This window comes from Chiloscyllium punctatum, chromosome 31 (genome assembly GCF_047496795.1).
Source record: "Chiloscyllium punctatum isolate Juve2018m chromosome 31, sChiPun1.3, whole genome shotgun sequence".
Taxonomy (NCBI): domain Eukaryota; kingdom Metazoa; phylum Chordata; class Chondrichthyes; order Orectolobiformes; family Hemiscylliidae; genus Chiloscyllium; species Chiloscyllium punctatum.
In genome coordinates this window covers 5,788,747-5,815,000 of record NC_092769.1, presented here as the reverse complement: position 1 = coordinate 5,815,000, position 26,254 = coordinate 5,788,747, and the positions used below count along the sequence as shown (strand labels likewise).

The 26,254-nt window shown below is 39.9% G+C and overlaps 2 gene segments (V, D, J or C); both read right to left on the bottom strand.

Annotated features, from left to right (window-relative positions):
* Positions 1–885: 885 nt before the first annotated feature.
* Positions 886–21,203, bottom strand: LOC140456904 (Ig heavy chain C region, membrane-bound form-like). The segment is given in 7 exon segments: positions 886–1,237; positions 1,377–1,504; positions 4,328–4,657; positions 5,111–5,419; positions 7,359–7,664; positions 10,778–11,077; positions 21,153–21,203. Coding segments are annotated over 7 exon segments (1,401 nt in total).
* A 740-nt stretch (positions 21,204–21,943) lies between these two features.
* Positions 21,944–22,562, bottom strand: LOC140456790 (Ig heavy chain V region-like). The segment is given in 2 exon segments: positions 21,944–22,336; positions 22,465–22,562. Coding segments are annotated over 2 exon segments (426 nt in total).
* Between the last annotated feature and the right edge of the window lie 3,692 nt (positions 22,563–26,254).

The window sequence follows — 26,254 nt, the reverse complement described above, 5'->3', positions numbered from 1 at the left end:
AAAAACTCCAGTCCTGAGAATCTGCCCTTGGATTGTGCACGTGTTGTGTCTGAATACCTGACTGAACGTTGACATTTTTGGCTGATGAATGTTTCGTTGGGCGCTTTAGGTGGTGATTTCTGCATTACTAACCCAGGCTGTCCCCACATTGGGAGTACTTTTAGTTTAGACAGTGTAGAGTAAAGTTTCAAACTCCTTTGCCTGCCTTTTATAGGCTTCTGGTGGAGCAAAGCTCCTCATTTGTATCATTAGATGACCCAAAGTCGTGACCCTTTGTGCATAAGAGGAAATGTTCTCTTATCATTCTGCCTCTGGAGTGTTCCATCAGGCATATCGTGTGATAGATGTATTTACATTATTGGGCTGCATGGTAGCGCAGCATTAAACTAAATGACTGGATGAAACACAACCAAACAGAACAAGTGAAAGCATTTGGCTGGGAAAGGAGTAGGATGTGGGAAAATCTATTATTACTGACTGGTCTTGAAGAAAGAATTAAGTAAACTCAAGGTTAGTGCATATTCATTCGAGATTTATTAACCATTTCAGAAAGCATTTTTATCCAAAAAGTTGATGTAAAAGCTAACAGAAGTGAATATAATGGCTGGATGCCACATTCAGATGAGAACACATGCGCTGTGAGCTGGGAGTTTTCTGTACATCAGTAACAGTCACAAGAAAGGGAATACAAAGGCTCTTCAGAAAGGGTTACATCAGTAACAGTCACAAGAAAGGGAGTACTAAGGCTAATCAGAAAGGGTTACATCAGTAACAGTCACAAGAAAGGGAGTACTAAGGCTCATCAGAAAGGGTTACATCAGTAACAGTCACAAGAAAGGGAGTACAAAGGCCCATCAGAAAGGGTTACATCAGTAAAAGTCACAAGAAAGGGAGTACAAAGGCCCATCAGAAAGGGTTACATCAGTAACAGTCACAAGAAAGGGAGTACAAAGGCTCATCAGAAAGGGTAGGTAACCATTCTGAGTAAGGAACTAATAAAAGCAAAACAAATGGGGCTTCAAACAACTGGGAAGCTACAAATTCTTCCATCCACAACCATCTCAAAGATATCAAAGTAAAAAGGAAAATCCATCAATAATTGTCTCAGTAACACGCTGATAAACTGAAGTAATCTCACTGTTAGAGTCAGCAACAGGACAGATTGTAGATTGGGAATTCAGAGACCTTGATAAGCAGATCACGAAAATCAAGGGGGTCCACAATTCATTCACTTAACCTGGAAAAGAGGCAAAAAGCAATGACGCAGATATTTATGATCAGGGACTTTCAGACTTAATGTTTATTCAATGGCACACTTAGAGATTTTACAAAACATATTGGGCTGCTTGGCGTGAGAAAGATGTGATTATTCTCACCTTCACCAGAGTGACGGCAGCGCTGTAGAAAATACTCAGGAAGAACAAGGTGATGAACGTGGAAGCAGTTGTCCAGATGTTGCTGTTATCATCATCATAGTCTTCAATCCAAGTGCGATCTATTGAATCTATGAATATAAAGCCGAGAGAACGCATTTAGATTGTTTATTGATCCAGATCGATCTATCTGCATCCAAGTCATGTAATTAGAGGCCATTACATCTTCATAAAGCAGTCAGGTATTTCTCAAGTGTGACTCTTATCTGTATCTGTTAGTGCATCATTGACTCTCAGCAAGAAATTACAAATACTAACTGCACATGTACTTTCTTCATTGTCCATGTCAGAACGCTTTAAATTATTTTTCTTTTAATCTATTATTTAAGGATATTATTATTTGAGGAATGCTGATAACTAATGATTATTTTAATTGAATCATTATATTTAAAATATAGGCTGTGATAGCACTTTAGTTGAAAATTGTGGCCATCACTGAATAAAAGTTCAAATGTGGTTCTCATCTTTATGTATTGGTGACCAATTACTTGGCAAATCATGAATATAAGTGACATCACAGTCAGGACATTGCTTCATATTTTTGTTTGTCGGATCTGTACATTTAGGAATAAGTGTTTGTACATGTGTCCCTTAATTTATTTGATCTACTGCTTGGTGTGTTTGGTTTTCCTTTAATGTTTGTGTATGTGGTTATGAGAGTCTCTTTCTTCACTCTTGCCCATGTTGGAGTTTGTGCGTGAATAAACAAATTCCTGTTCCTTTACTGCTGGTGTGCTCATGTGTTTGTGTACCTAAATTTTGGTCTTTTCACATTGTGTAAGCATCATCACGCTAATATGCCACCTCGTTGCTGCCCCTATGCTTATCTTGTAATTTCTTTGTGAGTGTTCACTTTTCATTAGTGCTATCTAAAATGTGTGCTTATGCGTCTGTTTCAGATCCTACCTACATTAGGTTATTTTCATGTTTATGCTTAATAAATGTTAGCATGCAATGATATATTTTGATGGATGTTTATATTTATATGATGATGTTTGCTGTGTGACAATCTTTCCCAAACCATCTCCTGAGAAGCTTGTTTGTGTTATTGTTTGTGGATGCTTGCTGATGCTTGTGCCCATTATCCTTATTTAATAAACACCCCTCTATTTGTTGATCTATGCACTTGTGTGTCTGCATGTGAGACTCTGAATTTGTGTGTACGTGTGATATTGTATCCATGCTGATCAATGTGGTTTAAAAATAACTAATTAAGCTGCCTCTGTCATTGTATGTTTGTGATTCTGAAAATGGGAAAATTATGATATTAATATTTATCTCTGTGCACTTACGTGCCTGTGTGAGTTGACAAGTGGGAGGACATTTTTCAGAATTTGAATCTGTGTTCATGCGTGTATGTCTGTACGCATTGTGCTGTATGAATGTAAATGTATTTGTGTGTTACCGTGTGTCTTTGTTTCTCATGGTTATGTGTGAGTACCCCTGTTCATTTGTGCAAATGATTTTCATTCAGTGTATGTGAGTTTTTGTATGAGCTTAGAGAGTGTTCAAGTGCCACTTGCATCTGTGGCTCTGTGTGAGTATGCATGTGTGACATCTTATCTATATGCACATTTGAGTGTGCACATAAATATGTGTCTTTAGGTGAGAGCTCGTATATGTGTCATTACGAGTGTATTTGTGATCATCTCTCTGTATCTGTTCTTATACCAGACTGCAATTTTTATTGCTCTAATTTATTGTTCGAATTTTAATGGATTGCCCATAATTAGATCTGACCTTGGTGTTGTAGGAAACATTTCCCATCGTCATGGAGAGATAAATGTTTTATGAGCAACACTTCTGTTGCAGTGATAGAATTTCTGTCTCTGAGAGAAAAGTCTTGAGTTCAAATCCCCACTGCCCCAGAGATAACATTTCTGAATATGTTTATTAGAAAATGTCCACTTGTGTTCTGTATGTGAAACAAAATGATATCAGGTATTCGAATACCAGAATTGACCCCATGTGCTCCAGAAAACTGAGACAAACCTATGGAATACAAACCGGGACGATGCAAACACCAGTTTTGGATTATGGGAATCAATGTTCATCATTTGTTAACAGAGCCAAGCATGTCCAACATGCTTCAAAGGTATTATTTTGCATGGAAATGTTAAATCTTTGGACAGTAAGCAAGAAGCTGACTGTTCCTGTTAGTAACTGGGTTACATTACAGAGGACATCTTCCATGAAAACTCTTCACAGGGAGCAAGAGGACAGACCATTCATCGTTCCCCTCCCCTCTGCTTCACGACAACTTATCTGTTGATTCTCTTTGGTGTGAAAGTGAAGATACGTTCTGTCAACTCATGCACTGGTGCAAGATCCCTGGCAATTCCCCAGAAACAAAGGTTACATTCAAACTCTTCTGCACTATTTACGATTGGTATGTTCCAATCAAATTTAATTTTAAAGTGTCTTAAATTTACATTTCCAATTGGTGCAATGTGGCAGTTTAAAACTGACATGAATTTTGTAAGAGTGTCCAGTCGGGGGAATCAAGAACACCAAGTTCATAACTCGTGCTCTACCCTTGACATAAAATGGACATTGTCAGATTTTGTCACAGAGGGATTTAGGATGGATAAGGTATTTGGCGGAATCCTGCAATGAGTGAGCTTTACTCTGTCTCTGACCCAGGGTGTATCTGAGCAGAGAACATTAACTGCACAAGACACTCGTCCTAGACCTGTTGATAATCCACTTTAACTACACAGATGGAATGGAAGTCAGGGTGGGAAACAATTAATTCAGTATTTAACTCACAACTGGAGGGAAAAAAACACTTCTATTACTTCTGTTGAATTATTAAATTCAACTTTGAAATTTTTATTGACATGAATTAACAGTGTCCATCAGTGCAAGCGAAATGTTTACAAAACTTGGTTTACCGCTGGATTTATCGACTGTTCTGTTGATTATCTTCAGTGGAATCGCTTCATGTCCCACCACACAGGAGTAAGAAGCACCGCTGGCCCACTCCTCCGCTGTAATGGATAACAGGCTGTACATGAAGAAGGAGATGTTGTCACTCTCCGCCATCACCTCAGTGTTCTTGTAGTTACTGGGATTCACCGGCTTGTCATTGTTTGTCCACTTGACGAAGATCTCTCGGGGGGAGAAACCTCTCACTAAACAGGTGAGGGAGAGAAACCTCTGAGCGGAGATTTCTTCTGTTGGTGGCAGGAGGACCGACACTGATGGCTCCAGCGGATTAATCACTGCAGAATATGTGAGAAAAATATAAATCAACCAAAAAATCCTGAACCAATATCACAATTTCACTAAATATTAAACTATGCCATGTTTAATTTGGGATTTATTCACTTCCGTTTACTAAAGGAGCAGAATGGTACACATTCTGTTCAGTAAAAAAAGTCGAGTTTAATGTGAAAGTTGCCTCCATGTTTCCAGCCCACAACAAGGACATTCTGTCCAACTGTCATTGCTGATGGTGACGTCACAACCCAGGCTTCTTCCCACTTTATCTGACTGAATCAGAATACAATATCCTTTGGTCCATCTTTATCTTAATCAGCTACCCAGCTATCCTGCCTTCAGATGCACCATTAATACTCCCAATGGTGTTTGTTCATACCAATCAAACCCTGACATTGATGTAACTGCATCTGGATTACACATGGGATCCTTTGTGTTTTAATCTCACCGCTCACCTTTCTCCTTGTGGATGGAGTCTCTCCGCGGAGTCGGTAGATTCTGATGGTACACCACACATTCAAAAGTAACGCCACTCAGCCAGGCTTCAGTAGAAATGTCTAATTTGCTGATCACGCTGTCGGGATTCTGTCCAGGCTGGTCAGCAATCTCTGTTTTCAGAGGCTTCTTTTCTTGTTTCCAGGTCACGTTGACTCCAGAAGGAAAATTGGACACAACGCAGGTTAACGTCACCGTCGCCTCCAGTAAGACTTGTTCCACTGGCGGTGGGAGGATTTTAACGGTGTTAGGGTGGCACTCGGTATCTTCTATGAAAGAAAAATCAAAGTCAATGAAAAATGCCCCTTTATGATAAAAACAGCCAATCTTCAGATTACTTCTTCACAGGGTGAAGACACCACCTTCAAAATGGCAACTCCAACTATTGCTGAAACGATGCTTCATGTTGTTGATGTATTTTGATTTGTGAAAGCATTTGTGATTACGTATAACATACCCTGTGTAATTACTCCTAAAGAACACTGGCTTTGTAACAAGTGAAACCTGAAAAAAAATAAAATAATCGAAGATACCATCATGTAACCCATGGAATTACCTTTCTTTCAGAGTCTGTCTCTCACTTAACACCATCTATTGATACTTGTGACAAGAGTAATCTCAATATAATGAGTTCATTTCCATGTTCATAACCCTTTGTTGCAAATGCTGCTGGTCATTCTGACTGCCAAATCACATCCTACATTTTAGACAAATTATAATAAATAATAATTATTCTCTTTGCAGAGTTCTAAAGTGTTACAGGAGCGGTGAACAGCCATGGAAATTCTGTTCATTATATTTAACGTGATCAAAAATACTTTGCGTTATTGGTGTGATGTCATTCTCTAATTTATGTCATTGTTCCTCGTGAGCTGTGTTTGGAGTAGATCAGAAAACAAGACATTGAGTACAGCATTGGATATCGAGAAGGACACCCATCTCCTTAAGTCTTTCCCTCCATTCAGTTTGTTCGTAACTGGTCTGTACTTTCACTTTATTTACTAAGGTGCGTTTTTTAATTTCTTCATAGAGCAGGGGAGCAAAAAACAAACAAAAGCGTCTTAAATCAATCTACAAACGCGATGGAAATGTGCACTAATTTTATAGACATCCACTACTCACTGTGTAAACATCGCTACCCCAAACCAGGCTAAATCAGCCTGTCTCGAGTTCCTAGTTCATTCATCCCTATTGGACCGTTCTTACCAGAATTTATTCTCCTGCCTCATCCACTAATTACAGAGACCATCTTAAAGAAGCTCATTGAGATCACGTTTATCCCAGTTGATGTGATACCCACTTGGTCTGGAGTCTGATCCCATAAATGAAGTTAAAGAGCTCAGTACCAGATAAAAATCGATGTCGTAAAATGTCCAAGGCCAACAGGTCATTCCTGAGCAGGGGATGATGCACTGAACGCATTTTAATTTATTTTCAAGTAAGGGTCACTGCATATTTTAACCACGTCATTTTGAGACCACAACATCATAAGATAGAGGATCAGAATAAGGCTGTACGGCCAATCCAGAGTTTAGATCAGAATGATGCTGGAAAAGCACAGCAGGTCAGGCAGCATCCGACGAGCAGGAACATCGACGTTTCGGGCTACAGCCATTCTACTGTCATCTCTAAACAAGAGCCGATCTATCTCTGGCTTGAATACACACAATGGCCTGGCCTCCACAGCCCTCTGCAGCAACAAGTTCCACAGCCTCATCACCCTCTGGCTGAAGACATTTCTCCCCACATCTCAGTTCTAAACGGTGCCCCTTTGACCCTGAGACTGTGCCCTTGGGGTCCTAGTCTGGCCGACCAGTCAAAACATCTATTCCACGTTCACTCGACCTCAGTCTCTCAGTATTTTCTATGTTTCAATCAGATATCTCTCCAATATCCCCCCTCCACCCCCAAACCTATCCTTGAAGGGGCCCTCTGAACGCCTCTCCCAGCATGGTCAGGCAATAAACTATTTAACAAAGCTCACTGTCTATATATCTATCTTCAACAGAGAGGAAACATGCTTTTCTGACTTGCCAAAATGTTGAGTCATGAGCGATGCTAATGTCACACTCAAAGTGAAATGCGATATGTTGCATGTTGGGAAACGAGAAGCTGTACCGTACTGTTTACTACGCCTGATAAATGAGCGTGTTTGATTCACATCAGAGTTTAGAAGTATTTGTAGCTCTCTCAGTGTGTGTCTCTTACCTTGGAGTGCGGTGATGTTTTTACTTTGAATGTTCTCTCCATGATTGACCTGGCAGGTATAGACTGCGCTGTTGAACCATTCACCATAAGGGACCATCAGCCGACTCATCACCGAGAAGTTCCCGTTTGCCTCACACACAGGAGACGTGAAGAAGCCAGAATCCAAGGGTCGGCCATTTTTCAACCAACTCACGGAGGTTGACTTCGGATGGAAATCGATGATTGAACAGACGACGGTTGCAAACTTGCTGCTTGCGATTTCTTCACTGGAGCTCACGGTTAGGAGAAGAGTTGGTGGGAGAATACCTAGATCATTAGGAAACACATCGCATAAATTATCTGATGAATTTCAGAACAAATACAATCAGTTCTCATATATCAAGGTTTCTTGTGGTTAATGGATACAAGAATCATAATTGTGCAGAGTGCTTCAGAAGCTGGGATCCACACAGAAAGATCAGCAGGACAATGTGAAAAGCTAAAATTATAGGACACAGCAAGGGAGTCAAGGAGGCATAGAAACTATAGGCCGGTAACATCAAAAGGGAGATAGCAATGTTGGATGGTATTCGTTTTAATGACAGAGTCTGATGAACAAGGCAGACAAATTACTGGCATAAATGAGGAAATGATGCGGTTGCTATCACAGAGACATATTGAGAGCCAGGCAGGAGTGGCTATTCAACATTCCAGGATTTAGTGCCTTCAGGCGAGACAGGGAAAGATGGAAAAGGATGAGGGCTGGGGTGTACAGTGCAGAATGTTGCTTCTGTCGCAATTCTGACAAGAGTATTTTAGGCTTTAAAGAGAAATGAAACCATGGATACCTCCTCGAACAAAGGCAAATGGACAGTACTTCAAAACCAAAATACAGCAAACATAACTACTGGGAGAACACGATAGACCTTACTATAGGTTCAAAAGAGCAAGTGAACATACATGGGCAAATTTCAGAGAAATGTAAATTAACTAGGGGAATGAGAAAAGAGGTTTTTAACTTCCTCAGCATAGGCTTGGATATTCATTTTGTCAAAAATTTAGAGGGAGCAGAATTCTGAAAATGCCCCCAGGAGAATATTTTAACAAAGTATGTGTTTAATACTGAGAATTTTAATCCAAACCTTGCAAGAGAGGGGTGAATCTGGACTTAACTTTAGGGAATGAAGTCGACCCAGTGGGTAAACCATCAATGGTGGAGCACTTTGCAGACAGTGATCGTAAATCAGTTGGATTTCAGATTGTACTGCAAAGGAATAGAAATTGGCCCAAAGTTCTGAAAAAGGGAAGGACAATTTTAGTAAGATCAGGTAATGAATTGACCAGAGTGGACTTGAAGCTGACACTTAATGGTAAACCTGAGTCAGAGCAGTGTGACACATTTAAGACAGAGATAAGAAAATCACAGGGAGGACATTTCCCAGGAAGCCACTGAGTGGGACCAAGAATGCAGTGGGCTTTGGACACCAAAGGGCATGGAGGGGGAGATAAAGAGAAACAAGGGAGGCTTCCGGTCTATACTGAAATCTCAAAACAATAGGAATTGGTATGGAGTACAGAATGTGCAAGGGGGAGTTTGAAAGACAGAGGAATTAGAAGAGCAAAAGGGACCATGAGAAAATAATAGCAGTCAAAATAAAGGAAAACATTTTTAAAAGTTACACGCTCATTCATAATAAAAGAATTATTCTGGAAACAGTAATGCTCATTAAGTGTATTATTGGAGTGTAGCCGGAGGATTAGGTTGTGGTCAAAACAAACGTGATGTGCCAGTGTTCAATAGTAAGAGGGACAATGTGGGGACAGAAAACATGGAGGGGTGTTGTGATGTAGTTTTCAGAAATTAGGACACATGATGTGATGTTCTGTGTTGTCTTGCTGAATGAAAAGTGGTTATATTTCCAGGGCAGATGAAAAGTATACCGAGCTGTTGAGCGATGCAAAGGATGAAATAGTTGGGTCGCTGACAATAATTTAGAATTCCCTTTCTGGCCACAGTAGTTGTGCCAAGTGAGTGTAGATCAGCCAACGTTGCACTGTCATGCAGGACGAAGGAAGGTATAAATAATGAAAACACAGATCTGTCAAGCTCATCTCAGTGGTAGGGAAACTATTGAGAAGTGAAATTAGTCTTCATTTGGAAGATAAATCAACAATTTTCAGCACGGTTTTATTGAGAGGAAGTCATGTGTAAGAATTTGATAGTAGTTTTCAGAGAGATAACTCGATGTCCAGATGATAGAAATAATCAGAGCCAATGGGATCGGAGTTAATTTGACAGATTGGATCGAGAACTGGCTGAGTGGTGGGAGCAGGGGATAATAGTCATCGGGTGTCTGCGTGACTGGAAATCTATGTCTCCTGGTGCTCTGTAGGGATTGGTTTGATTTCCTTGTTATTTCTCTTACATACTAATGATTAAGTCTCAAATTTAGGAGGATTAACCAGTGAATTCACAGATGAAATGAAAACTGTCATGTTGGTAAATCATGAGCATAATGGCTTTAGATTGCAGGAGGATATAAAAGGGTTGGTTGTATGTGAAGTGAAGTTGCAAATGGAAATTATTCTGCATAAATGTAAGGTGATGTAATTCGGCAGAAGAATCTGTGAGGTATGACGTTTTGAATGGTGGAACCCTGGAAAGGCCTGAGGATCTTTGGTGCATGTACCCACCGATCCCCTATAGTACTGTGTCGTCTGGATAAAGAGGCTAAGAAGGTGAGAGGATATTTTCTTTTATGAACCGAGACAATGACAATGAAGAGTAGGGAGAAGATACTGGAACTTAATAGAACACTGGTTAGGCCATACTGAAGCGTTGTATGCATGTTATCGAAGGAATGTGATTACACTGAAGGCAGTATTGATGAGATTTGCCAGGATCTTGCCTGGGTTGGAGGGTTTTAGTTATGAAACTAGTTTAGATAGACAGGGGTTTTCCTTGGAGCAGAGGACAATTAGGGAGAAGATTATCATGATGTCTAGAATTATTTTAGGCATAGACAGGGTAAACTGGATGAAACCTTTCCCCTAGATGGAGAGATCAATGCCTCAGGGGCACAGGGTGAAGGTAAGGCCAGGAGCTCCCAGGGGGATCTCAGGGGAAAACAAAATCAAACAGAGGGTGGTGTTAGCCTGGAGCTCAGCACCTATAAGTCATGTAGACATTGAGCCCCTCATAATAGGTATGAAGTATTGCGATGCATCCTTGCAAGGGCAAGTCACACAAAGCAATGGATCAGGTGCTGGCACATGAGACTGGAATACTTAGGTGGCTGTTATTGATAGGCGTGAACTGGATGGATCAAAGGGCTTTGTTCCTGTGCTGTATAAGGTGATTCTGTGAAAACGGTTATAAATAATGCCTTCTTCATATTAATCTCAGATGCTCTGTTTATCTCAGTTCCCACAACACATACCTGTACATGGCATTTCTTTGATCTTGTGTGACCCGCTGTGTTGAACCTCACAGTAGATTTTGCAATCTGCCGCTGACTCGGGCAGGGTTAACTGGCTGCTCAGGGTATAGGTTCCCTTCTTGTTTCTCACTGATGGGTAAGTCTTAAATCCAGTCGTGATTAACTCCCCACCTTTCTTCCAGGTTACCTTGGTGACGTCAGGGGAATAGTCCATCGCCAAACAACCAAAGGTCGCAGAACCGGTGTCGTGCTCTTGACAGGAGGAGACCAGGCCATAAAGCGTGGGGGGAGATGGTGTCTCTACAATAGAATGACCAATTGAGTAAGTTAGTTTCTGTTCATTTGACCTTATCAGTTACTCAAATGTATCCTCAGCTGTAAACGTTTGCCAGTATGCTCCCACTGAGTCTACAGCATAACTGGAGTTTATTTTTGTTTCCTACCAGTTGCTGATCATGATCATTGGTTCCTTCTTTAGAAACATGCCCTCGACCTTGACCATTGCCATATAATTTAGGAAGAAGAACATCCTGATCCCACCCCAGTAACTTTGAAGATCTCACCAACTGACACTTCACTGGATTGCTGTGAAGAGCAAAGAAGTTTCACAAAATACAAACCAAGGAAATGCAGATTCATCAAAATTCTACAGTGTGTGCAAACAGGCCATTTGGCACAACAAGTCCACACCCACCCTCTGAAAAGTAACCCATCCAGACCTATTCCCTTACCCTATTATGCTACAGTTAACCCTGACTAATGCACCTAACCTCCCAATCACTGAACACAACATTTGCAATTCCCCGAGGCTGGAATGGAACCCGAGTCCCTAGCACTGTGAGGCAGCAGCGCTAACCACGGAACCAGCGTGCTGTCCCACTAGGTACTGTGCTGCTGGAAATACCCAACCGCTGGCAGTACCCCCGGAGAGAAATCAGAGTGAATCATAGAACATAGAACATTACAGTGCAATACAGGCCCTTCGGCCCTCGATGTTGCGCCAACCTGTCATACTAATCTGAAGCCCATCCCACCTACGTCTGTATGCCGAGGTAAAAACAATGACTACAGATGCTGGAAATCCGATTCTGGATTATTGGTGCTGGAAGAGCACAGCAGCCCAGGCAGCATCCAATCCTGTCCAATGATGACTTAATCTTGGCGAATCTACTACCGTTGCAGGCAAAGCATTCCATTCCCTTACTACTCAATGAGTAAAGAAATTACCTCTGACATCTGTCTTATACCTATCTCCCCTCACTTTAAAGTTTTGTCCCCTCGTGTTTGCTGTCCCCATACTTGGAAATCAGGTCCAGTGAGCCTTCCTCACTTATCAATGCAAGGCAGAATGTTCTCTCTGGGAGGAAGGTCACTGCAGCAGCAGCACAGGCAGGAGCTGAGCACTGGGACAGGGAGGAGGGCTGTCACGGCTGAACTCATGTCAATTGTCTGGAAGTTGAAACATCTAATTTACAATTATCTGAATTCTGGAGGCCTCTGAAAAATGGAGGACCATTAAGGTTCAGAGACTTTGGAGTGTTACAGCTGAGTATTTACGTAAATATGATTTGAGAAATGAACTGGTAATCTTTAACTTTAATAACTATCAAATTGACACACAGTTCACCACCAAACCTCATCTTTCAGACTAACCACTGCACTTACTCTGTCTAGACCTAAATTTCCACTCACATTGACAAACCCTACCCATTCATGCCCGGAACACACAACCCCGATCACACAAAACACATCCAAGGCAATCCATATTGGTAGTATAGCTGAGAAGAGAGATCTCGGTGTCCATGTACATAGATCCCTAAAAGTTGCCAGCCAGTTTGATAAGAGTTATTTAGAAGGCATACTTTGTGTTGGCTTTCATCAATACAGGGACTGAGTTTCAGAACCACGAGGTTAGGCTGCAGCTGTACAAAACTCTAGTGTGGCCGTACTTGGGAGTATTGTGTACTGTTCTGGTCACCACATTATAGAGAGAATGTGGAAGCTTTGGAAGAGATTAGAGGAGGTTTAGCAGGATGTTGTTTGGTATGGAGGGAAGGTTTAATGAGGAAAGGATGAGGGTCTTGAGGCTGTTTTTGTTTGAGAGAAGAAGGTTGAGAGGTGACTTAATTGAGACATAAAAGATAAACAGAGGGTGGACAGTGAAAGTCTTTTTCCTTGAATAGTGATGGCTAGCAGGAGAGGACATAGATGATAGATGTCAGAGGTTGTTTCTTTACTCAGAGAGGAGTAGGGGCATGGAGCGCACTGCCTGCAACAATAGTACACTCGCCAACTTTAAGGGCATTTAAAAGGTCATTGGATAAATTTATGGATGAAAATGGAATAGTGTAGGACAGATAGGCTTCAGATTGGTTCCACAGGTCAGCACAACTTTGAGGGCTGAAGAGCCTGTTCTGCACTGTTATGTTCTATATTCTATATTCCAGATGGACATATGATCTCAATTCCTTTCACTCATTTACACTCCTGCCGCCCTGCACCTGGCCCATGGTGAATCTGGCCCTGACTGGACATGGCACCATCATTTTCACAACCTCTGACAAAAGCCCACTACCCAAGACATGACCTCAGCCCTTGATCACTGACCTCTCATCTGACCCAAGTCAACCTGTGCACATTGCATCCTACCTCCTTTCGCATCTGTGCTTTACAACCTACCATTTTGCCAGACTCCGAGCTTTGCATTTTGACAACACGTCCACCTGTCACTTCATTACAGTGACCTTCCACCCTGAAACATCCTGGCACTCTGCCCGCCGCTACACTAACCAGCCTGGCATCCTGCCCACCTCTCCATAAACCTGCCTGGCAAAGACAGACCTCCTGCATTTCAGCTCAAACTACCCCTCACCTACCAAGCACAATTCGAACAAATTATCCTGTGACCATTACCATTTACCTTGATGCCACCTTGCCAGACAGAGTGCATGCAAGCTTACCCAGCAGCCAGCCAACACCTCACAGCCTACCAGCCCAAACTCTCCCACATGCCCAATCTAGCCCCTCACTTGCTCACCACCTTCCAACTTTGAGCCTATTCCAATATAAAGTCAGTGAGTCATAAAGTCGTACAGCACAGAAACAGTTCCTTTGGTCCAGCTCATCCATGCTGACCAGAGTTCCCAAATTAAACTAATTCCACTTGCCTGCCTTTGACCCATATCCATCCAGACCTATCCTGTTCCTGTAGCTGTTCAAATATCTTCTAAATGTTGGACCTATCTCTGCATTTACCACTTCCTCTGGCAGTTCATTCCAATGTTTTGGACAGTTACAACATGAAGCCCTAACTCCTGCACTCAGTGCTCTGACCAATGAAGGTACATGTGCAAAACACCTTCAACACACTAGGTACCTGAGACAACGCTTTCAAGAATCTATGAGTCTGAACCCTCAGGTTCCTCAGTGTTCAACATCACTATCCAGTGCCCTACCATTAACTCTGTAAGACTCTATGAGTCTGGACCCTCAAGGCCCTGTGTTTAAACATCACTATCCAATGCCCTACCATTAACTCTGTAAGTTGTGACCTGATTTATCTTCTCAAAATGCAACACGTCGTATTCATTTAAATTAAACTCCTTCTGCCACTCCTCAGCCCATTGGCCCAGCTGATCAAGATCTCATTGTACATTTAGATAACTTTCACTGCCAATTATACCACCAATGTTGGCATTACATGCAAACTTACAAACCTACAAACCATGTCCCATTCAATGTTTCTATGGCTTTCAACCAATATTGTAGCCTGTTTCCCTTTCTCCCACATATCTGTAGCATTTTTTTAAGGATTGAAGGAATCTATCTCCTTATTGAAATCATTTAATGTTTTGTCCTCAATCAATTTCTGTGCTGGAGAATTCCAAAGGTTCACCATTCTTTTGCTGAATAGTAAACAATCAGGTTCAATGTTATCGAGTGTTGGGAAAATTGGTGAGCAGCAAGATTAATGATGATCCCATGAATGGAATAGCCTTCTCGAGGGGCCAAGGTGCCTTCTTCAACTTCCATTTTGCATGCTGTCATGTCCCTTCGGCAGCATGTTCCAAAACTGTGACCCTTGAGGATAAGGGCGCACATGTATGTAAATACTTCTCCTGAAAGCTTTCCTCCAAATCAGACTTCAACTTGACTCACAACTATTTCCCTGCCCGTTTCCTCTTCCTCAATCACAGCTATGGGACTCACTTCCTACCAGCGCTGTGAATGTGCTAATACCACACCAACTTCAGCAATTCAAATAGACTGATGACAACTGGTTTCTCAAGGCGATATAAAAAGTCTGACATTCCACACCGGTCTAGAGATTCAAACAACCACTGGAAGAATTGTAAATTATTTGAGGCACTTGTGTGTCTACACAAGATGACATGGTTTCCTTTTGTGTGATTTGACTGTGTTTTCACTGAAGGAACAGAGCTATTTCTTAATCATATAATAGGAATCAAGCATCCCTCATTTTTAGCAAGGCAATCACATATTATATTTCTTTATTCCAGGGAAGTATAGTGTTAAATTTATGAAATATGATGATTGGGATGTTTCAATTGGAAATAGTCAGAGATTTAAAGTTTACTTTCATGAGCAATTAATTCCAGCCTCATTGTTTCACAGTACTCACAGGAATGTCTTTCAAAAATGGTGACTCCCTTTGTTTACTGAATCAGTAAATCTAGGATAGTTTTTGCTTGTTAATCAAAGGTGTTAAAGAGTTTTAGCCAAAGGGAGACCTGCGGATTTAGCTCACAGATACTCCATTATCTAAGTAAGTGGTGGAACAGCTCGAGGGGCTGAGTGCACTCCTCTTGCTCCTACCTTCCTATCATTGTGTCATTCGTTAAGCTAGCACTGGCGGTGAACACTTTTTATTAAAATATTTCAACAAATTAATTGTTTCACACATGCTTTAAAAAAATTCTGTTGATTATTTGGAAAGAGATCATTGACATTCTCTATTTGAGTGATCAAAATAATTTCCACCCAATTACAGCAGCCACTGCACTCTGGAGTGGGTTGTTACTTCACAATAGTTTCTTGTGAAACTCCAGCTCGAGATCAGGGCGCTCAAATTCAATGATTCTCTGATATTTAATATCTCTGAACATTCGCAATTTGTTCAAATGCATCTTTTCTCTGAAGAACGTGTTTAATCGAACAGAACTTTTTTCAATGAAACAACAAACTTTAAATGCTAGAAAACCAAAATAAAAGACAGAAATTTCTGAAGAAACTCAGCAGGTCTAGCAGCTCCTGTGGAGAGAAGGCAAGGTTAACCTTTCACATCCAGAGACCCCCTCTTCACCAAATTGTTTTCATGTTTTTGACACAAGAGCTCACACATGTTGAGATAAACAGTGATTACGTTGGCTTGACTCCTGTTGGAGAAAGGATTCTTAGCAGAGGTACTGGATGGTCGGAGTTAGCAATTGAAGACCATCTGAAAAGCTATCTCCATCTGCTGCAAGTGTTGGATTCAGCGGAACTCCCACTGGACTGAACAATCAAATTCAGCTACAGCACTGGTTTAATATAAAGGTGAGCACTTACTCTATTAACACCATCTAGCGAAGCCCAAACGCTTGTGAACAAATATTGATCTGGAAAAAGCTGCTAACTGCCAAAATTCTGTTTAATATCTAAGAGAGACAAGTCAGGACAGCGATTGAATAGATTTCACTGGCCTCTGTGAGTGGAATTCCAACAAACACCCAAACATCTCAATCTGCTTTCTTGCACTGAAGTAACCTGATAAGAGATGGTGTTACATACCTCTCTAACAGGTTGTAAGTGAACACAGGCCACCTGGCACAGAATCAGGGACACTACTACAACATCACAACAGACCTGAACACAATGAGCTCGACACTATCACAGAGAACACAGCCCACCTGTTTTGACAGTACATAAACCATGTTAGTTATTAACACCTTCCAACAACCAGGAATTGTTTCAGAATGTTTGTACAATGAAAGTAACATTTCAACATTTATCCAAGAATACTTTGATAGCAGCTCCGTATTGTTCAAACTCTATGGGAACTACAGAGGAATAAAACTAGGAATTGTATTGCCATCAATTCACTGTCACTGGATTCCAACCTCGAACTCCCTTCCTCTTTCCCCTGTGAATGTTGCTGCACCAGATGGTCTACTTAGTCTGAAAAAGATTAAAATGTTTTGAAGTGTAATATGACCATTGCCAGTGACATTAAAAGCTGATAATAGGTTTTCAAATAATAAGATGCAAAAAAATTCTGATTCTACATTGTGCCACGAAACATGTCCTGCATAACTGAGGCACAAAGAAAGTATACAGCATATTTCCATCTGCCTCGCTCAATCAAATATCTCTCGTTGCCAACAACCAATTTCAAAACTCTTGCTATCTGCTTTTTGTTCCTGAAACGCTCGTTCAGATTGGAACAACTTAGTCAGGGCTCTCAATTCTGAGGCACCTAATCGAATATTGTATTTCTGGCCGATAAAAATGGTTTTGAAGCGCGAGATGAAATAGAACTGTCTGAGATTCAGGGATGCGAATTGGACAATTTACAAAATGGTCAGGACCGTTGACAAGTTAGTCAGAGATAGCACTGAAACAAACTGTACAACAGACTTAATCCTAGAGGATACATTGCACAACTCCTCACGTCAAATATATTCACTGTACTTGAACATTCATCAGTGGAACTAACCAGTGGATTAATGTGAACGAGAATGTGTTCACAATGAACATAAATAACCACTGAGTTAATAAACTTCATAAGTCATTGTATTTAATAAAATGATTGAGGTGGGAAATATCGCCAATTAAAGCACAGATCCGGAGGCAATGGATTATTCTGTAAATTATTTTTACATATTCTTAAAACGTTCCATGAACTGGGAGATTTTGCATGCACTGCATAAAGTCAATACTGCATTCCAGTGTGGAAAGCATTTCTGTTGAAGGAATCAGGGCAAGGTCATTTTCTTGTTAACTGCTTTTAATGAACGAAAATGTTTAAAAAGGTATGAATTCAAAACATGCTTCTGTCTGGAGTTGCCCGCTTTAACAGATGTCTAAGTAAATGTGGGCACTGCTGCCTCACAGATCCAGGTCCCCAGGCTCGGTTCCAGCCTTGGGTGACTGCCTATGTGGAGTTTACACAATCTCCCCTGTGTCTGTGTGGATTTCCTCCCACAATCCAAAGATGTGCATGTCAGGTCAACTGGTCATGCTATATTGTCTATAGTGTTAGGTGCATTAGTCAGGGGTAAATATAGGGTCGTGGAATGGGTCTGGTTGGGTTACTCTTCAGACGGTCGGTGTGGACTTGTTGGGCCAAATGGCCCGATACATACTGCAGGAAATCTAATCTGAACGATTGTCACACTTAACAAATGTGAGCAGATTCCTTCGGATCGCTACATTGCAATAAATCGGTCAAGTATATTAATTAAAATAAATATTACTCTATTTTCAGAGTCTGAATACACAACGTGCTCCGTTATCCTCTAGTTCATGTCTTCTGCAAATTTGTGAACTCTGCATATGTCTGAACACATCGATGTAAAATGCATTCTCTGCGTTTGCAGCAAGTACTCCCATGGTTTTAAGAATAGAGTTCCTACAGTATGGAAACAGGCCATTTGGCCCAAAAATTCCACATTGACCCTCTGAACAGTAAGTAGCCCAACCAGACCCATTCCCCATAATTTATATTTACCCCTGACTAATGCACTCTAACCTAGACATCCCTGAACACTATGGCTGTGCTAAATTGCACAAATCACCTGACCTGCACATCTTTTGGACTGTGGTAGGAAACCAGAGCACCCGAAGGAAACCCACGCAGACACAGGGAGAATGTGCAAACTCTACACAGGCAGTCACCAGAGGGTGGAATCGAATTTGGGATCTTGGCGCTGTGAGTTAGTAGTGCCAACCACTGAGCCACCATGCTGCCCTGCGAGTTCATGAGTGAATTATTTTAATTAATTCAAAATTTGTCCTTCGTCACATAATTCACGATAGCAGATGTTTCCGAAAGAATGACTCTTCAGTTGATTTTTTTTGTAAAATGTAACTATTTAATTAAAATGCACAGATTGGGAACACATAAAGCACTGTGCAGATTAAATAATTCAGTTAATGTTTTATTTTTATCCTGCAAATCCAGTTTAATCAGGGACATAACAATGAATTAACTCAAGTTACGTATGAAACTGATCAAAACAGTGAAACTGATCTGTTATTCATAGAATTGTGCAGAATTTCCAAATGGTCTTTGTCAATGATCTTTTCCAGTCAGAAAAATATGTATGTAGTGTACAGCGGAATTGAAAGGTGTTTCTTGATCAATTATAACACAGTCATGGCATTTTTGCTCAAGAGCAAGAACTATGAGAACATTAGACTTTTGAAATGCTATTTATATTTCTCTATGACTTGTAAACTGTTTAAAGACAGACCTTGTGATTGAACTAGACAGTGGAGTTCTGAATTTGGATTGGAAAGCATGGATTAGATTAATCCTTAATTATTACTTTTAAGTAAAAATGGTGCCCGAAGGTATCTGTTTTCACTTCATTTCTAAAACCTTTGCGATTTGCCTTTCACTTAATAATAGGCTTTATGAAATTTCAACTCGCATGCTGATTGCATTGAATGAGGAACCTGGAGCGGTTCACTGTCACCAACCGTGTTAACATTGCCAAACAATGTTGAAACCAGAAACAGTTTCCCAAATATAACACACTTAATGTTACCCAAGCACAGTCCTTCCTCAACAGATGAACGATCACCAGATCACAACATGGTGTGTTTGCAGCAGAACTGGCTCTGCAAACATTTTCAACAGAACCAAGAACATGATGTAACCTCACAAAAAAAAAACAAATTGAAATCTAACAAAGCTGCACAGAATCCAGCAAACTAATGATTATATTGGATGGAAATAACAAGTCATAACAACAACCTTGTTTGTGAGGGGACTTAACACTTAAAGCTGTAACGTTTCTGGCAACAGTTCAATTTATTTCCAACCTGCACACCCTTCTTGATCATGACAATCTTGTGCAGAGTACAGTAGAGCGGTTGAAGGCATATATTGATTAATCACTTCATCGTCAAAACAAAATTATTTGAATTGACAAATTTTACCACATTATAATTTTAAGTTAGTTTCAATTACATAATTTGATCAATTCTGCAGTTTCAGATTTTAGTCCCAAATTTTATTTTGAATGAGGCTACTCAAAACAAAATTCAGCTAGTTTACAATTAGAACTGAGTTTTTTTTTAAAAAGTCAATACATTAAAAACTTGTTTTTTTCATTTCTCACACTTCCGGGTTTCTTCCTTAAGTTTGTTTTCAGTTACAAATGGATGTAATGTTTTCAATCAAGCAGAGAAAAATGTGTCCTATAAGTTTAACAAATGCAGAAATGATAAATGAAAAACAAAAGAACTTCACAAATATTGGTAATGAACAGTAATCCAGAGAGTCAATCTCCTCACCAGAAAGAAAACACCAATTACAGAAAGCATGACAACGCTGATCAATTTCACAAACTGAATAAGAATTCAATCAACTCTCTTCAACAGAATCAAGGAAAATAAAATCAGAATCCAATCAACTCAAAACAACAGATTTAAATGAAAGATAATCAGAATCCAACCAATTCAATTCAACAGAATCAAATAAAACTATTTCAAAAGCCAATCAACACAATTCAACAAAACCGAGTAAAATCAAAATTCAGAATCCAATTAACACAGTTCAAACTGAATCAACGAAAGCAAAGCCAAACTCCAATCAACTCAATTCAACAGAATCAAGTAAAACAAACTCAATCTAATGCAATATAGCACCGCAAGAAAATTGTATGAGTTTCTAACCTGCTTGTCATCAACAAAAATAACAAAATAAATGAGATAATATAATCATGGTAAGAACATATATTCAAGAAATGAATAATGATATTTTAGCATATTTTAATCATGTTTGGTAATATCTTGAACATCTTTGAATTCTTAGCATTTGTTGTTGATAATAAAACTCACAGTCAGGGTGTCACTAACATTAAACATTATTTATAGCTGACAGATTAAGAGACATTAGGTGTTTCAAGTAACCCAGCCACACAGAATGCCCATCTGATCAAAAAAAAGAGATACACTGAGCAACTGACTCTATCATCACCATTTTAACTATTTGCTGAGCCTTAACTGAAGTCTATAATCAGTCTGAACAAAAATCAATCCGAACTAAACCAAACTCAGCACAGAATCTGAGTTTCATTTAATTCAGAAATTCGTCACATGAATAGAAAGTTTTTAAAAATTCACTAAGAAAGTTCAAAGTTCTTACCTGAAGTCACTGTCACCATGGTCCCTTGGCCCCAGTATTCAAGATAGTCACAGTGTTACATTCTCTGGACTGGGTCACACAATAACTCGCTCTACATAAAACAAATCAAAAATCTACCATCATTTTAAATTTTCAGAACCACAGGCAAAATAAAGTCAGGATAAATCTGCATCACATAATTGCGCTAGTGAATTCTGATCATTCTTGATAAACTTTAATACTGTTTTATCCTTCACAGAGTAACACATGAGCTGATTCTCAAAATTCCCAACGGTGTATTGATAATTACCCAACACTTTTACAAATTAAATAATGATACTGGCATTAAACCGCACAGAACTAATACTGCACTGCAAGTTAACGCAGTTTGTAGAAGTAATCACTGACTAGTTTCAAACAGTGGAGGCTGAATAGGTTTTTGTATTGATCATAATTGCAGTGTCACCCAGTATCACAATGATGTAGACCAGTACACTCATTCTCTGTTCTTTACTCTAGGTCTCAATTTTCATTTGAAAGAGCCATTTAGTCCTGATCATGTTTAGAATTAATGCCATAGTTGACATAACAATTAGCAGTGATTTCCTGAGCTGTCAGATATATTAAAACTAACATTTTGTCCGAGCATTTAATTGATGGAAGTGTTAGCAGTACATATGACATGCCCAAAACATTGTCCCATTGTGTCACCAGTTTGCCAGTTTAAATGGTACATTTCCTCTTTGATAGTTTTGTAAGAGGCAGCCTGAGGTCTGCTTCAGATCGCAGTTGGTATAATTACATTTAAAACTCGTACTGACCGTCAGTTTATGATGGAATTGACAAAATGTTCACTCGAGCTGTTTTTGAATGGGTCCAGCCCTGGTTCCTCTCGCTGTGGTATCTTGCACAGTAATAGATGGCGGTGTCTTCGATCTTCAGGTTCCCCATGTCCAACGTGAAAATGTTGTTTGAATTGTCTTTGGACGCAGTAAATCGATTCTTAATCGCTGGTGCATAGTTACTGTCGGATGAACTATAGTACTGAAGCAGCCACTCCAGACCCTGTCCGGGAACCTGTCGGACCCAGTACATGTAGCTGCTGCGAAGATCGAAGCCGCTGGTTTTACAGGTCAGTTTCAGGCTGCCTCCGGGACGGCCAGTCTCTGCCTCTGGCTGAGTCAACACAATCTCCGACTGGACACCTTTAAAAAAGAAAACAAATAAACCATGAGCATTAATGCTGATGAAATGGTGGCTGAGTCTTTTACATTCCTGCGGTAGACTAACATTGAGACAGTGACAAAGACAGACTTGAACAAAAAACACTCACATGATAAGAAAGTTAGGAATATACTGAGAAAAATTGTCGAAACAATCATTCTGATAACTTGTGGGAAGCGGTTCTGTCAAGATCTTTCTAAACAGAGCCGACCCAGGAGTGTTGAATTACGGTCTGGTGCCCAGGATTTATATGGCCATCGGAAAGGGCCGGCTTACAGCTTCCGCCTGTTGGTTTCCTGCTGGAGGCTCAGACTGGATCCTGGTCTCAGCTTGTACAGCCCGAACACATGGGATCATGGATTTACGAGGTTATGCTGAAACATGGACATATACACATCTTGGGATATTTATTTTGCTGAATAGCTTCTTTGGGAGTGTTTTTATTTAAATGGTGGAAGTAAAATTGAGTAGCTTCTGTTCTGTTTCACATGATAGTTGCAAGTATTTTGTTTAAAAAAAAACAAATTCATTCGGATGTTAGCTCCCTTTATCTCTACATTCATTCACAAGCAGATAAAACTAAAATCAAAGTTCAAACATATTACCAGCTAGTAAAACAATTGAGCTTGTTTTCCCAGGACACTGCCAGTCTCTGTCCCAATACAAAATAACATGTAATTCACACTAAACATTTCAAAATTCAATTTAGAGAACTGAACACAGAGCTTGTCCAAAGTGATTATATTTAGAATATTCAATTAGAAGTTAACTCCCTTTAATTCTACATTCCACCACAAGCAGATAAAGCTAAAAAGAACTTCAATACTATTATTAACCAACAAAATTAGTGACCTTATTTTTGCTGTCACTCAAAGTCTCTCTCACTTTACAAATTAACATACCATTTTTAATCTGCGTTTCTAAATTCAGTTTAGGCAACCTAATATGGAGCATGTCTGAAGTGATTATGTTCAGAAGGTGAGTGTATGTCACTAAACAGTTTGGACTCGGAGATTAGAAGCACCTCCTTACATTGCAGAATGTCTCTCCCTGCATCTTTTTTTTCAAATTTCTCTGACCCTAAAATGCATAGTAAAGGAAAGCTGTGTGCCTGAGAAACAAAAAAAAAATTAGTTGGCAGTGATACATAACACCTAGGTAAACTTTTGAAAGAGCATCTAATGAACTAGAACAGGACAGTCCATACATCCATATCTAACAGTCTGGGTGCATCAGGAATGTTTGGTTAAATTAGAGAGTATTAAAATAATCATTACCACAGATGTAAGTTATAAACAGTACAGGTCTCTGCTCACTGATAGCTCTGACAGGGGCACATAACTCATAAAAATCAGTAAAAATTCGCTGTTACACGACACCAGTGTTAACCATGTATAAAGGGCCCACTCAGTTTTAATGAGATGCATGAATCAGAGAATGGTGTAACAAGTGATGTGAGTTTGAACCAATTCAATTTTGTTAATTTACTTTGAGATGATAACAAATGTTACTGCAATGTGGGATTTTGGATCCATTAACTTCATATTCAGGAGCTTTAAAGATACTCAATAAACAGGCTGAACTAACCAGAACGTCATTGCATTCAATGTCATGTTTTCTGACAGTCACACAGTGAATGCTGTATTTAGTGACTTTCCTTTTTAAAGAAGAAATGCCAAGTGAAATGTATCCATTGAGAGTCAATGGGAAAATATCGTTTGTTTGGTAGGATTTTACTTTAGTTGATTCATTTTCCCTTTAATAGGCCAGATACAATAGTTGGCAGCAATTAAGCTGACTGCAGAAAAGGTCCTTGAGTTCCCAGTTTCATTTACTGGAAGCAGGTGGAGTTTCTGCAGTGGATCAAAGATATTTTGTTTCACTGTTGACCAGTTGGTGGAAAGCAAACTGCAAACCATAACCACCGCCTCCTCAGAAACAAATCAACTCAGCAACAATGCTGGAGGAAAGTTTATTTTTCAGTTATGTAACTTGGAGAACTAGTCACTCCTCTCATTGAAGGAAATATTCGCAGAGTCTCAGACACAACCTTAACATCAACAGTTCATTTGAGGATCACTACAGCACTGTTTAATATTGAGAAAAATTGATATATAGTCAGAGAGTCATGTAGTGATACAGCATGGTTACAGATCCTTCGGTCCAACCAGTCCATGCCAGTCATAATCCCAAACTAAACTAATCCCACCTGTGTGTACTTGGCCCATATCGTTCCAAACATTTGATATTCATTTACTTATCCAAATGTCTTCTAAAGGTTGTAAGACCATCCCACACAAAAACCATTCTCTGTGTAAAAAGTTGTCTCTGATATGTTTTTTTAAATTTTTCTCCTCTCATTGTAAAAACATGTTCCCTATTGTTGAAATCTCCCACCATAGGGAAAATTCGCCAATGTCTTAGTCAAAAATTGAAAACAATCCCAGCTCCAAACAATTACAAAATATCACTATGGATCTTCCTCGAGTCCAAAAAAGATTGTCCCCTTTGATCAATGATTTGTAAAATTTACTCGTGTATCTACTGTGATAGACGTTTTCAAATAACTTCTTAAATGCAAATGGTTCACATCAATCGGATTAAAGTAACATTTTGCGCACTATCCCACACACAAAAAAAAACTAGTTTGTTAACATGATTTGCTCTGAGGAAGTCTACGATGGATTCTTTTATCAAACAAAATCATTTCCACTGTTGTGAGCGCTCGGCTATCTTCTGTGCAATGGTCTGAATTTTAAGTTGTGTCTGACTGCAGATGAAACTGGCTGATCTGGGTAAAAGTACAGTTTGTGCCTTTCACATTGTTGATGTATATTGCTGACTTTAGTTGAATAAAGAGGTGTTGTCTCAGGCATCGTCTGGCACTATTAATTAGACCATTAATTTCCACATCACTAGCCAGATTATCAGGTGGAGTTTATTGATATGTGATATTTTTGAAATGAAAGCTTCGTACATTTCCAGTACAAATCATGTCAATTAGAGCCATTCACCTTTCCACTCATGGCTTGATAAACCTATATGAGGTCGCCCTCCCGAACTCTCACCCTCCAGTGATAAAGGTTCCAGTCTATCTGGAATTCCAACGGTGGTTCTGTTCCCTCACATTCTGCTGTTTAAGATCCTCCTGCCACCCCAGGTCCACAGACAGTGTCCCTTGATACCAGTTCAAAGAAATGAAAGGACCTTGTCCCACCATATTTTTCAATTTTCTTTGGCTTCAAACACCATCAAAAATAAATGTTTGTGTCATTGCTGATTTATGGGAGAATGCCGTGTACACAATATCTGCTGAAATACCTGCCATACCATCCTGAATCTGGTTCGCAGGTTCATCTGTTGCTCACAAATGCAACCAGACATCAGGTAACAATGAACATCGCCCACACCCAACCCTCCACCATTCCCCTCTGTACTTTGCACTTTGTGAAATCCGTGTTGTCAATAATCAGTTAAAAGAAAGTTTTTTTTTAAACTTTCTTAATTCATGTTGCTGATCTTGGCTGAGTAAAGGTATGTTGCTGTCAGCATTTCTGGGGAACATGTCTGCATTTTTTCCATGTCAGTTTACAATGATATTAAGTCAAGAATTGTCAAAATGTCCTGAGAAACAACGTTTAGAAATGGGCCTATTATCTCCTCAGGGCTGTACCAACTGTTTGAATATTGATACAGTTCTGCCCCTACGTTTTCCCCATAAACCATGATTTACAGCATTGGAGGTCATATCTATGTTGATAATGGATTAGACCCTACACAATGTTCCCGAATGTTTACAGTGCTATCACCTGCAGGGTTATGGACAACATGCTATAAATTGGGTGTTGGCTGGAAGGCTCTGTCTTCACGTGATACAGGTGCGATGGGCGAAGTGATCT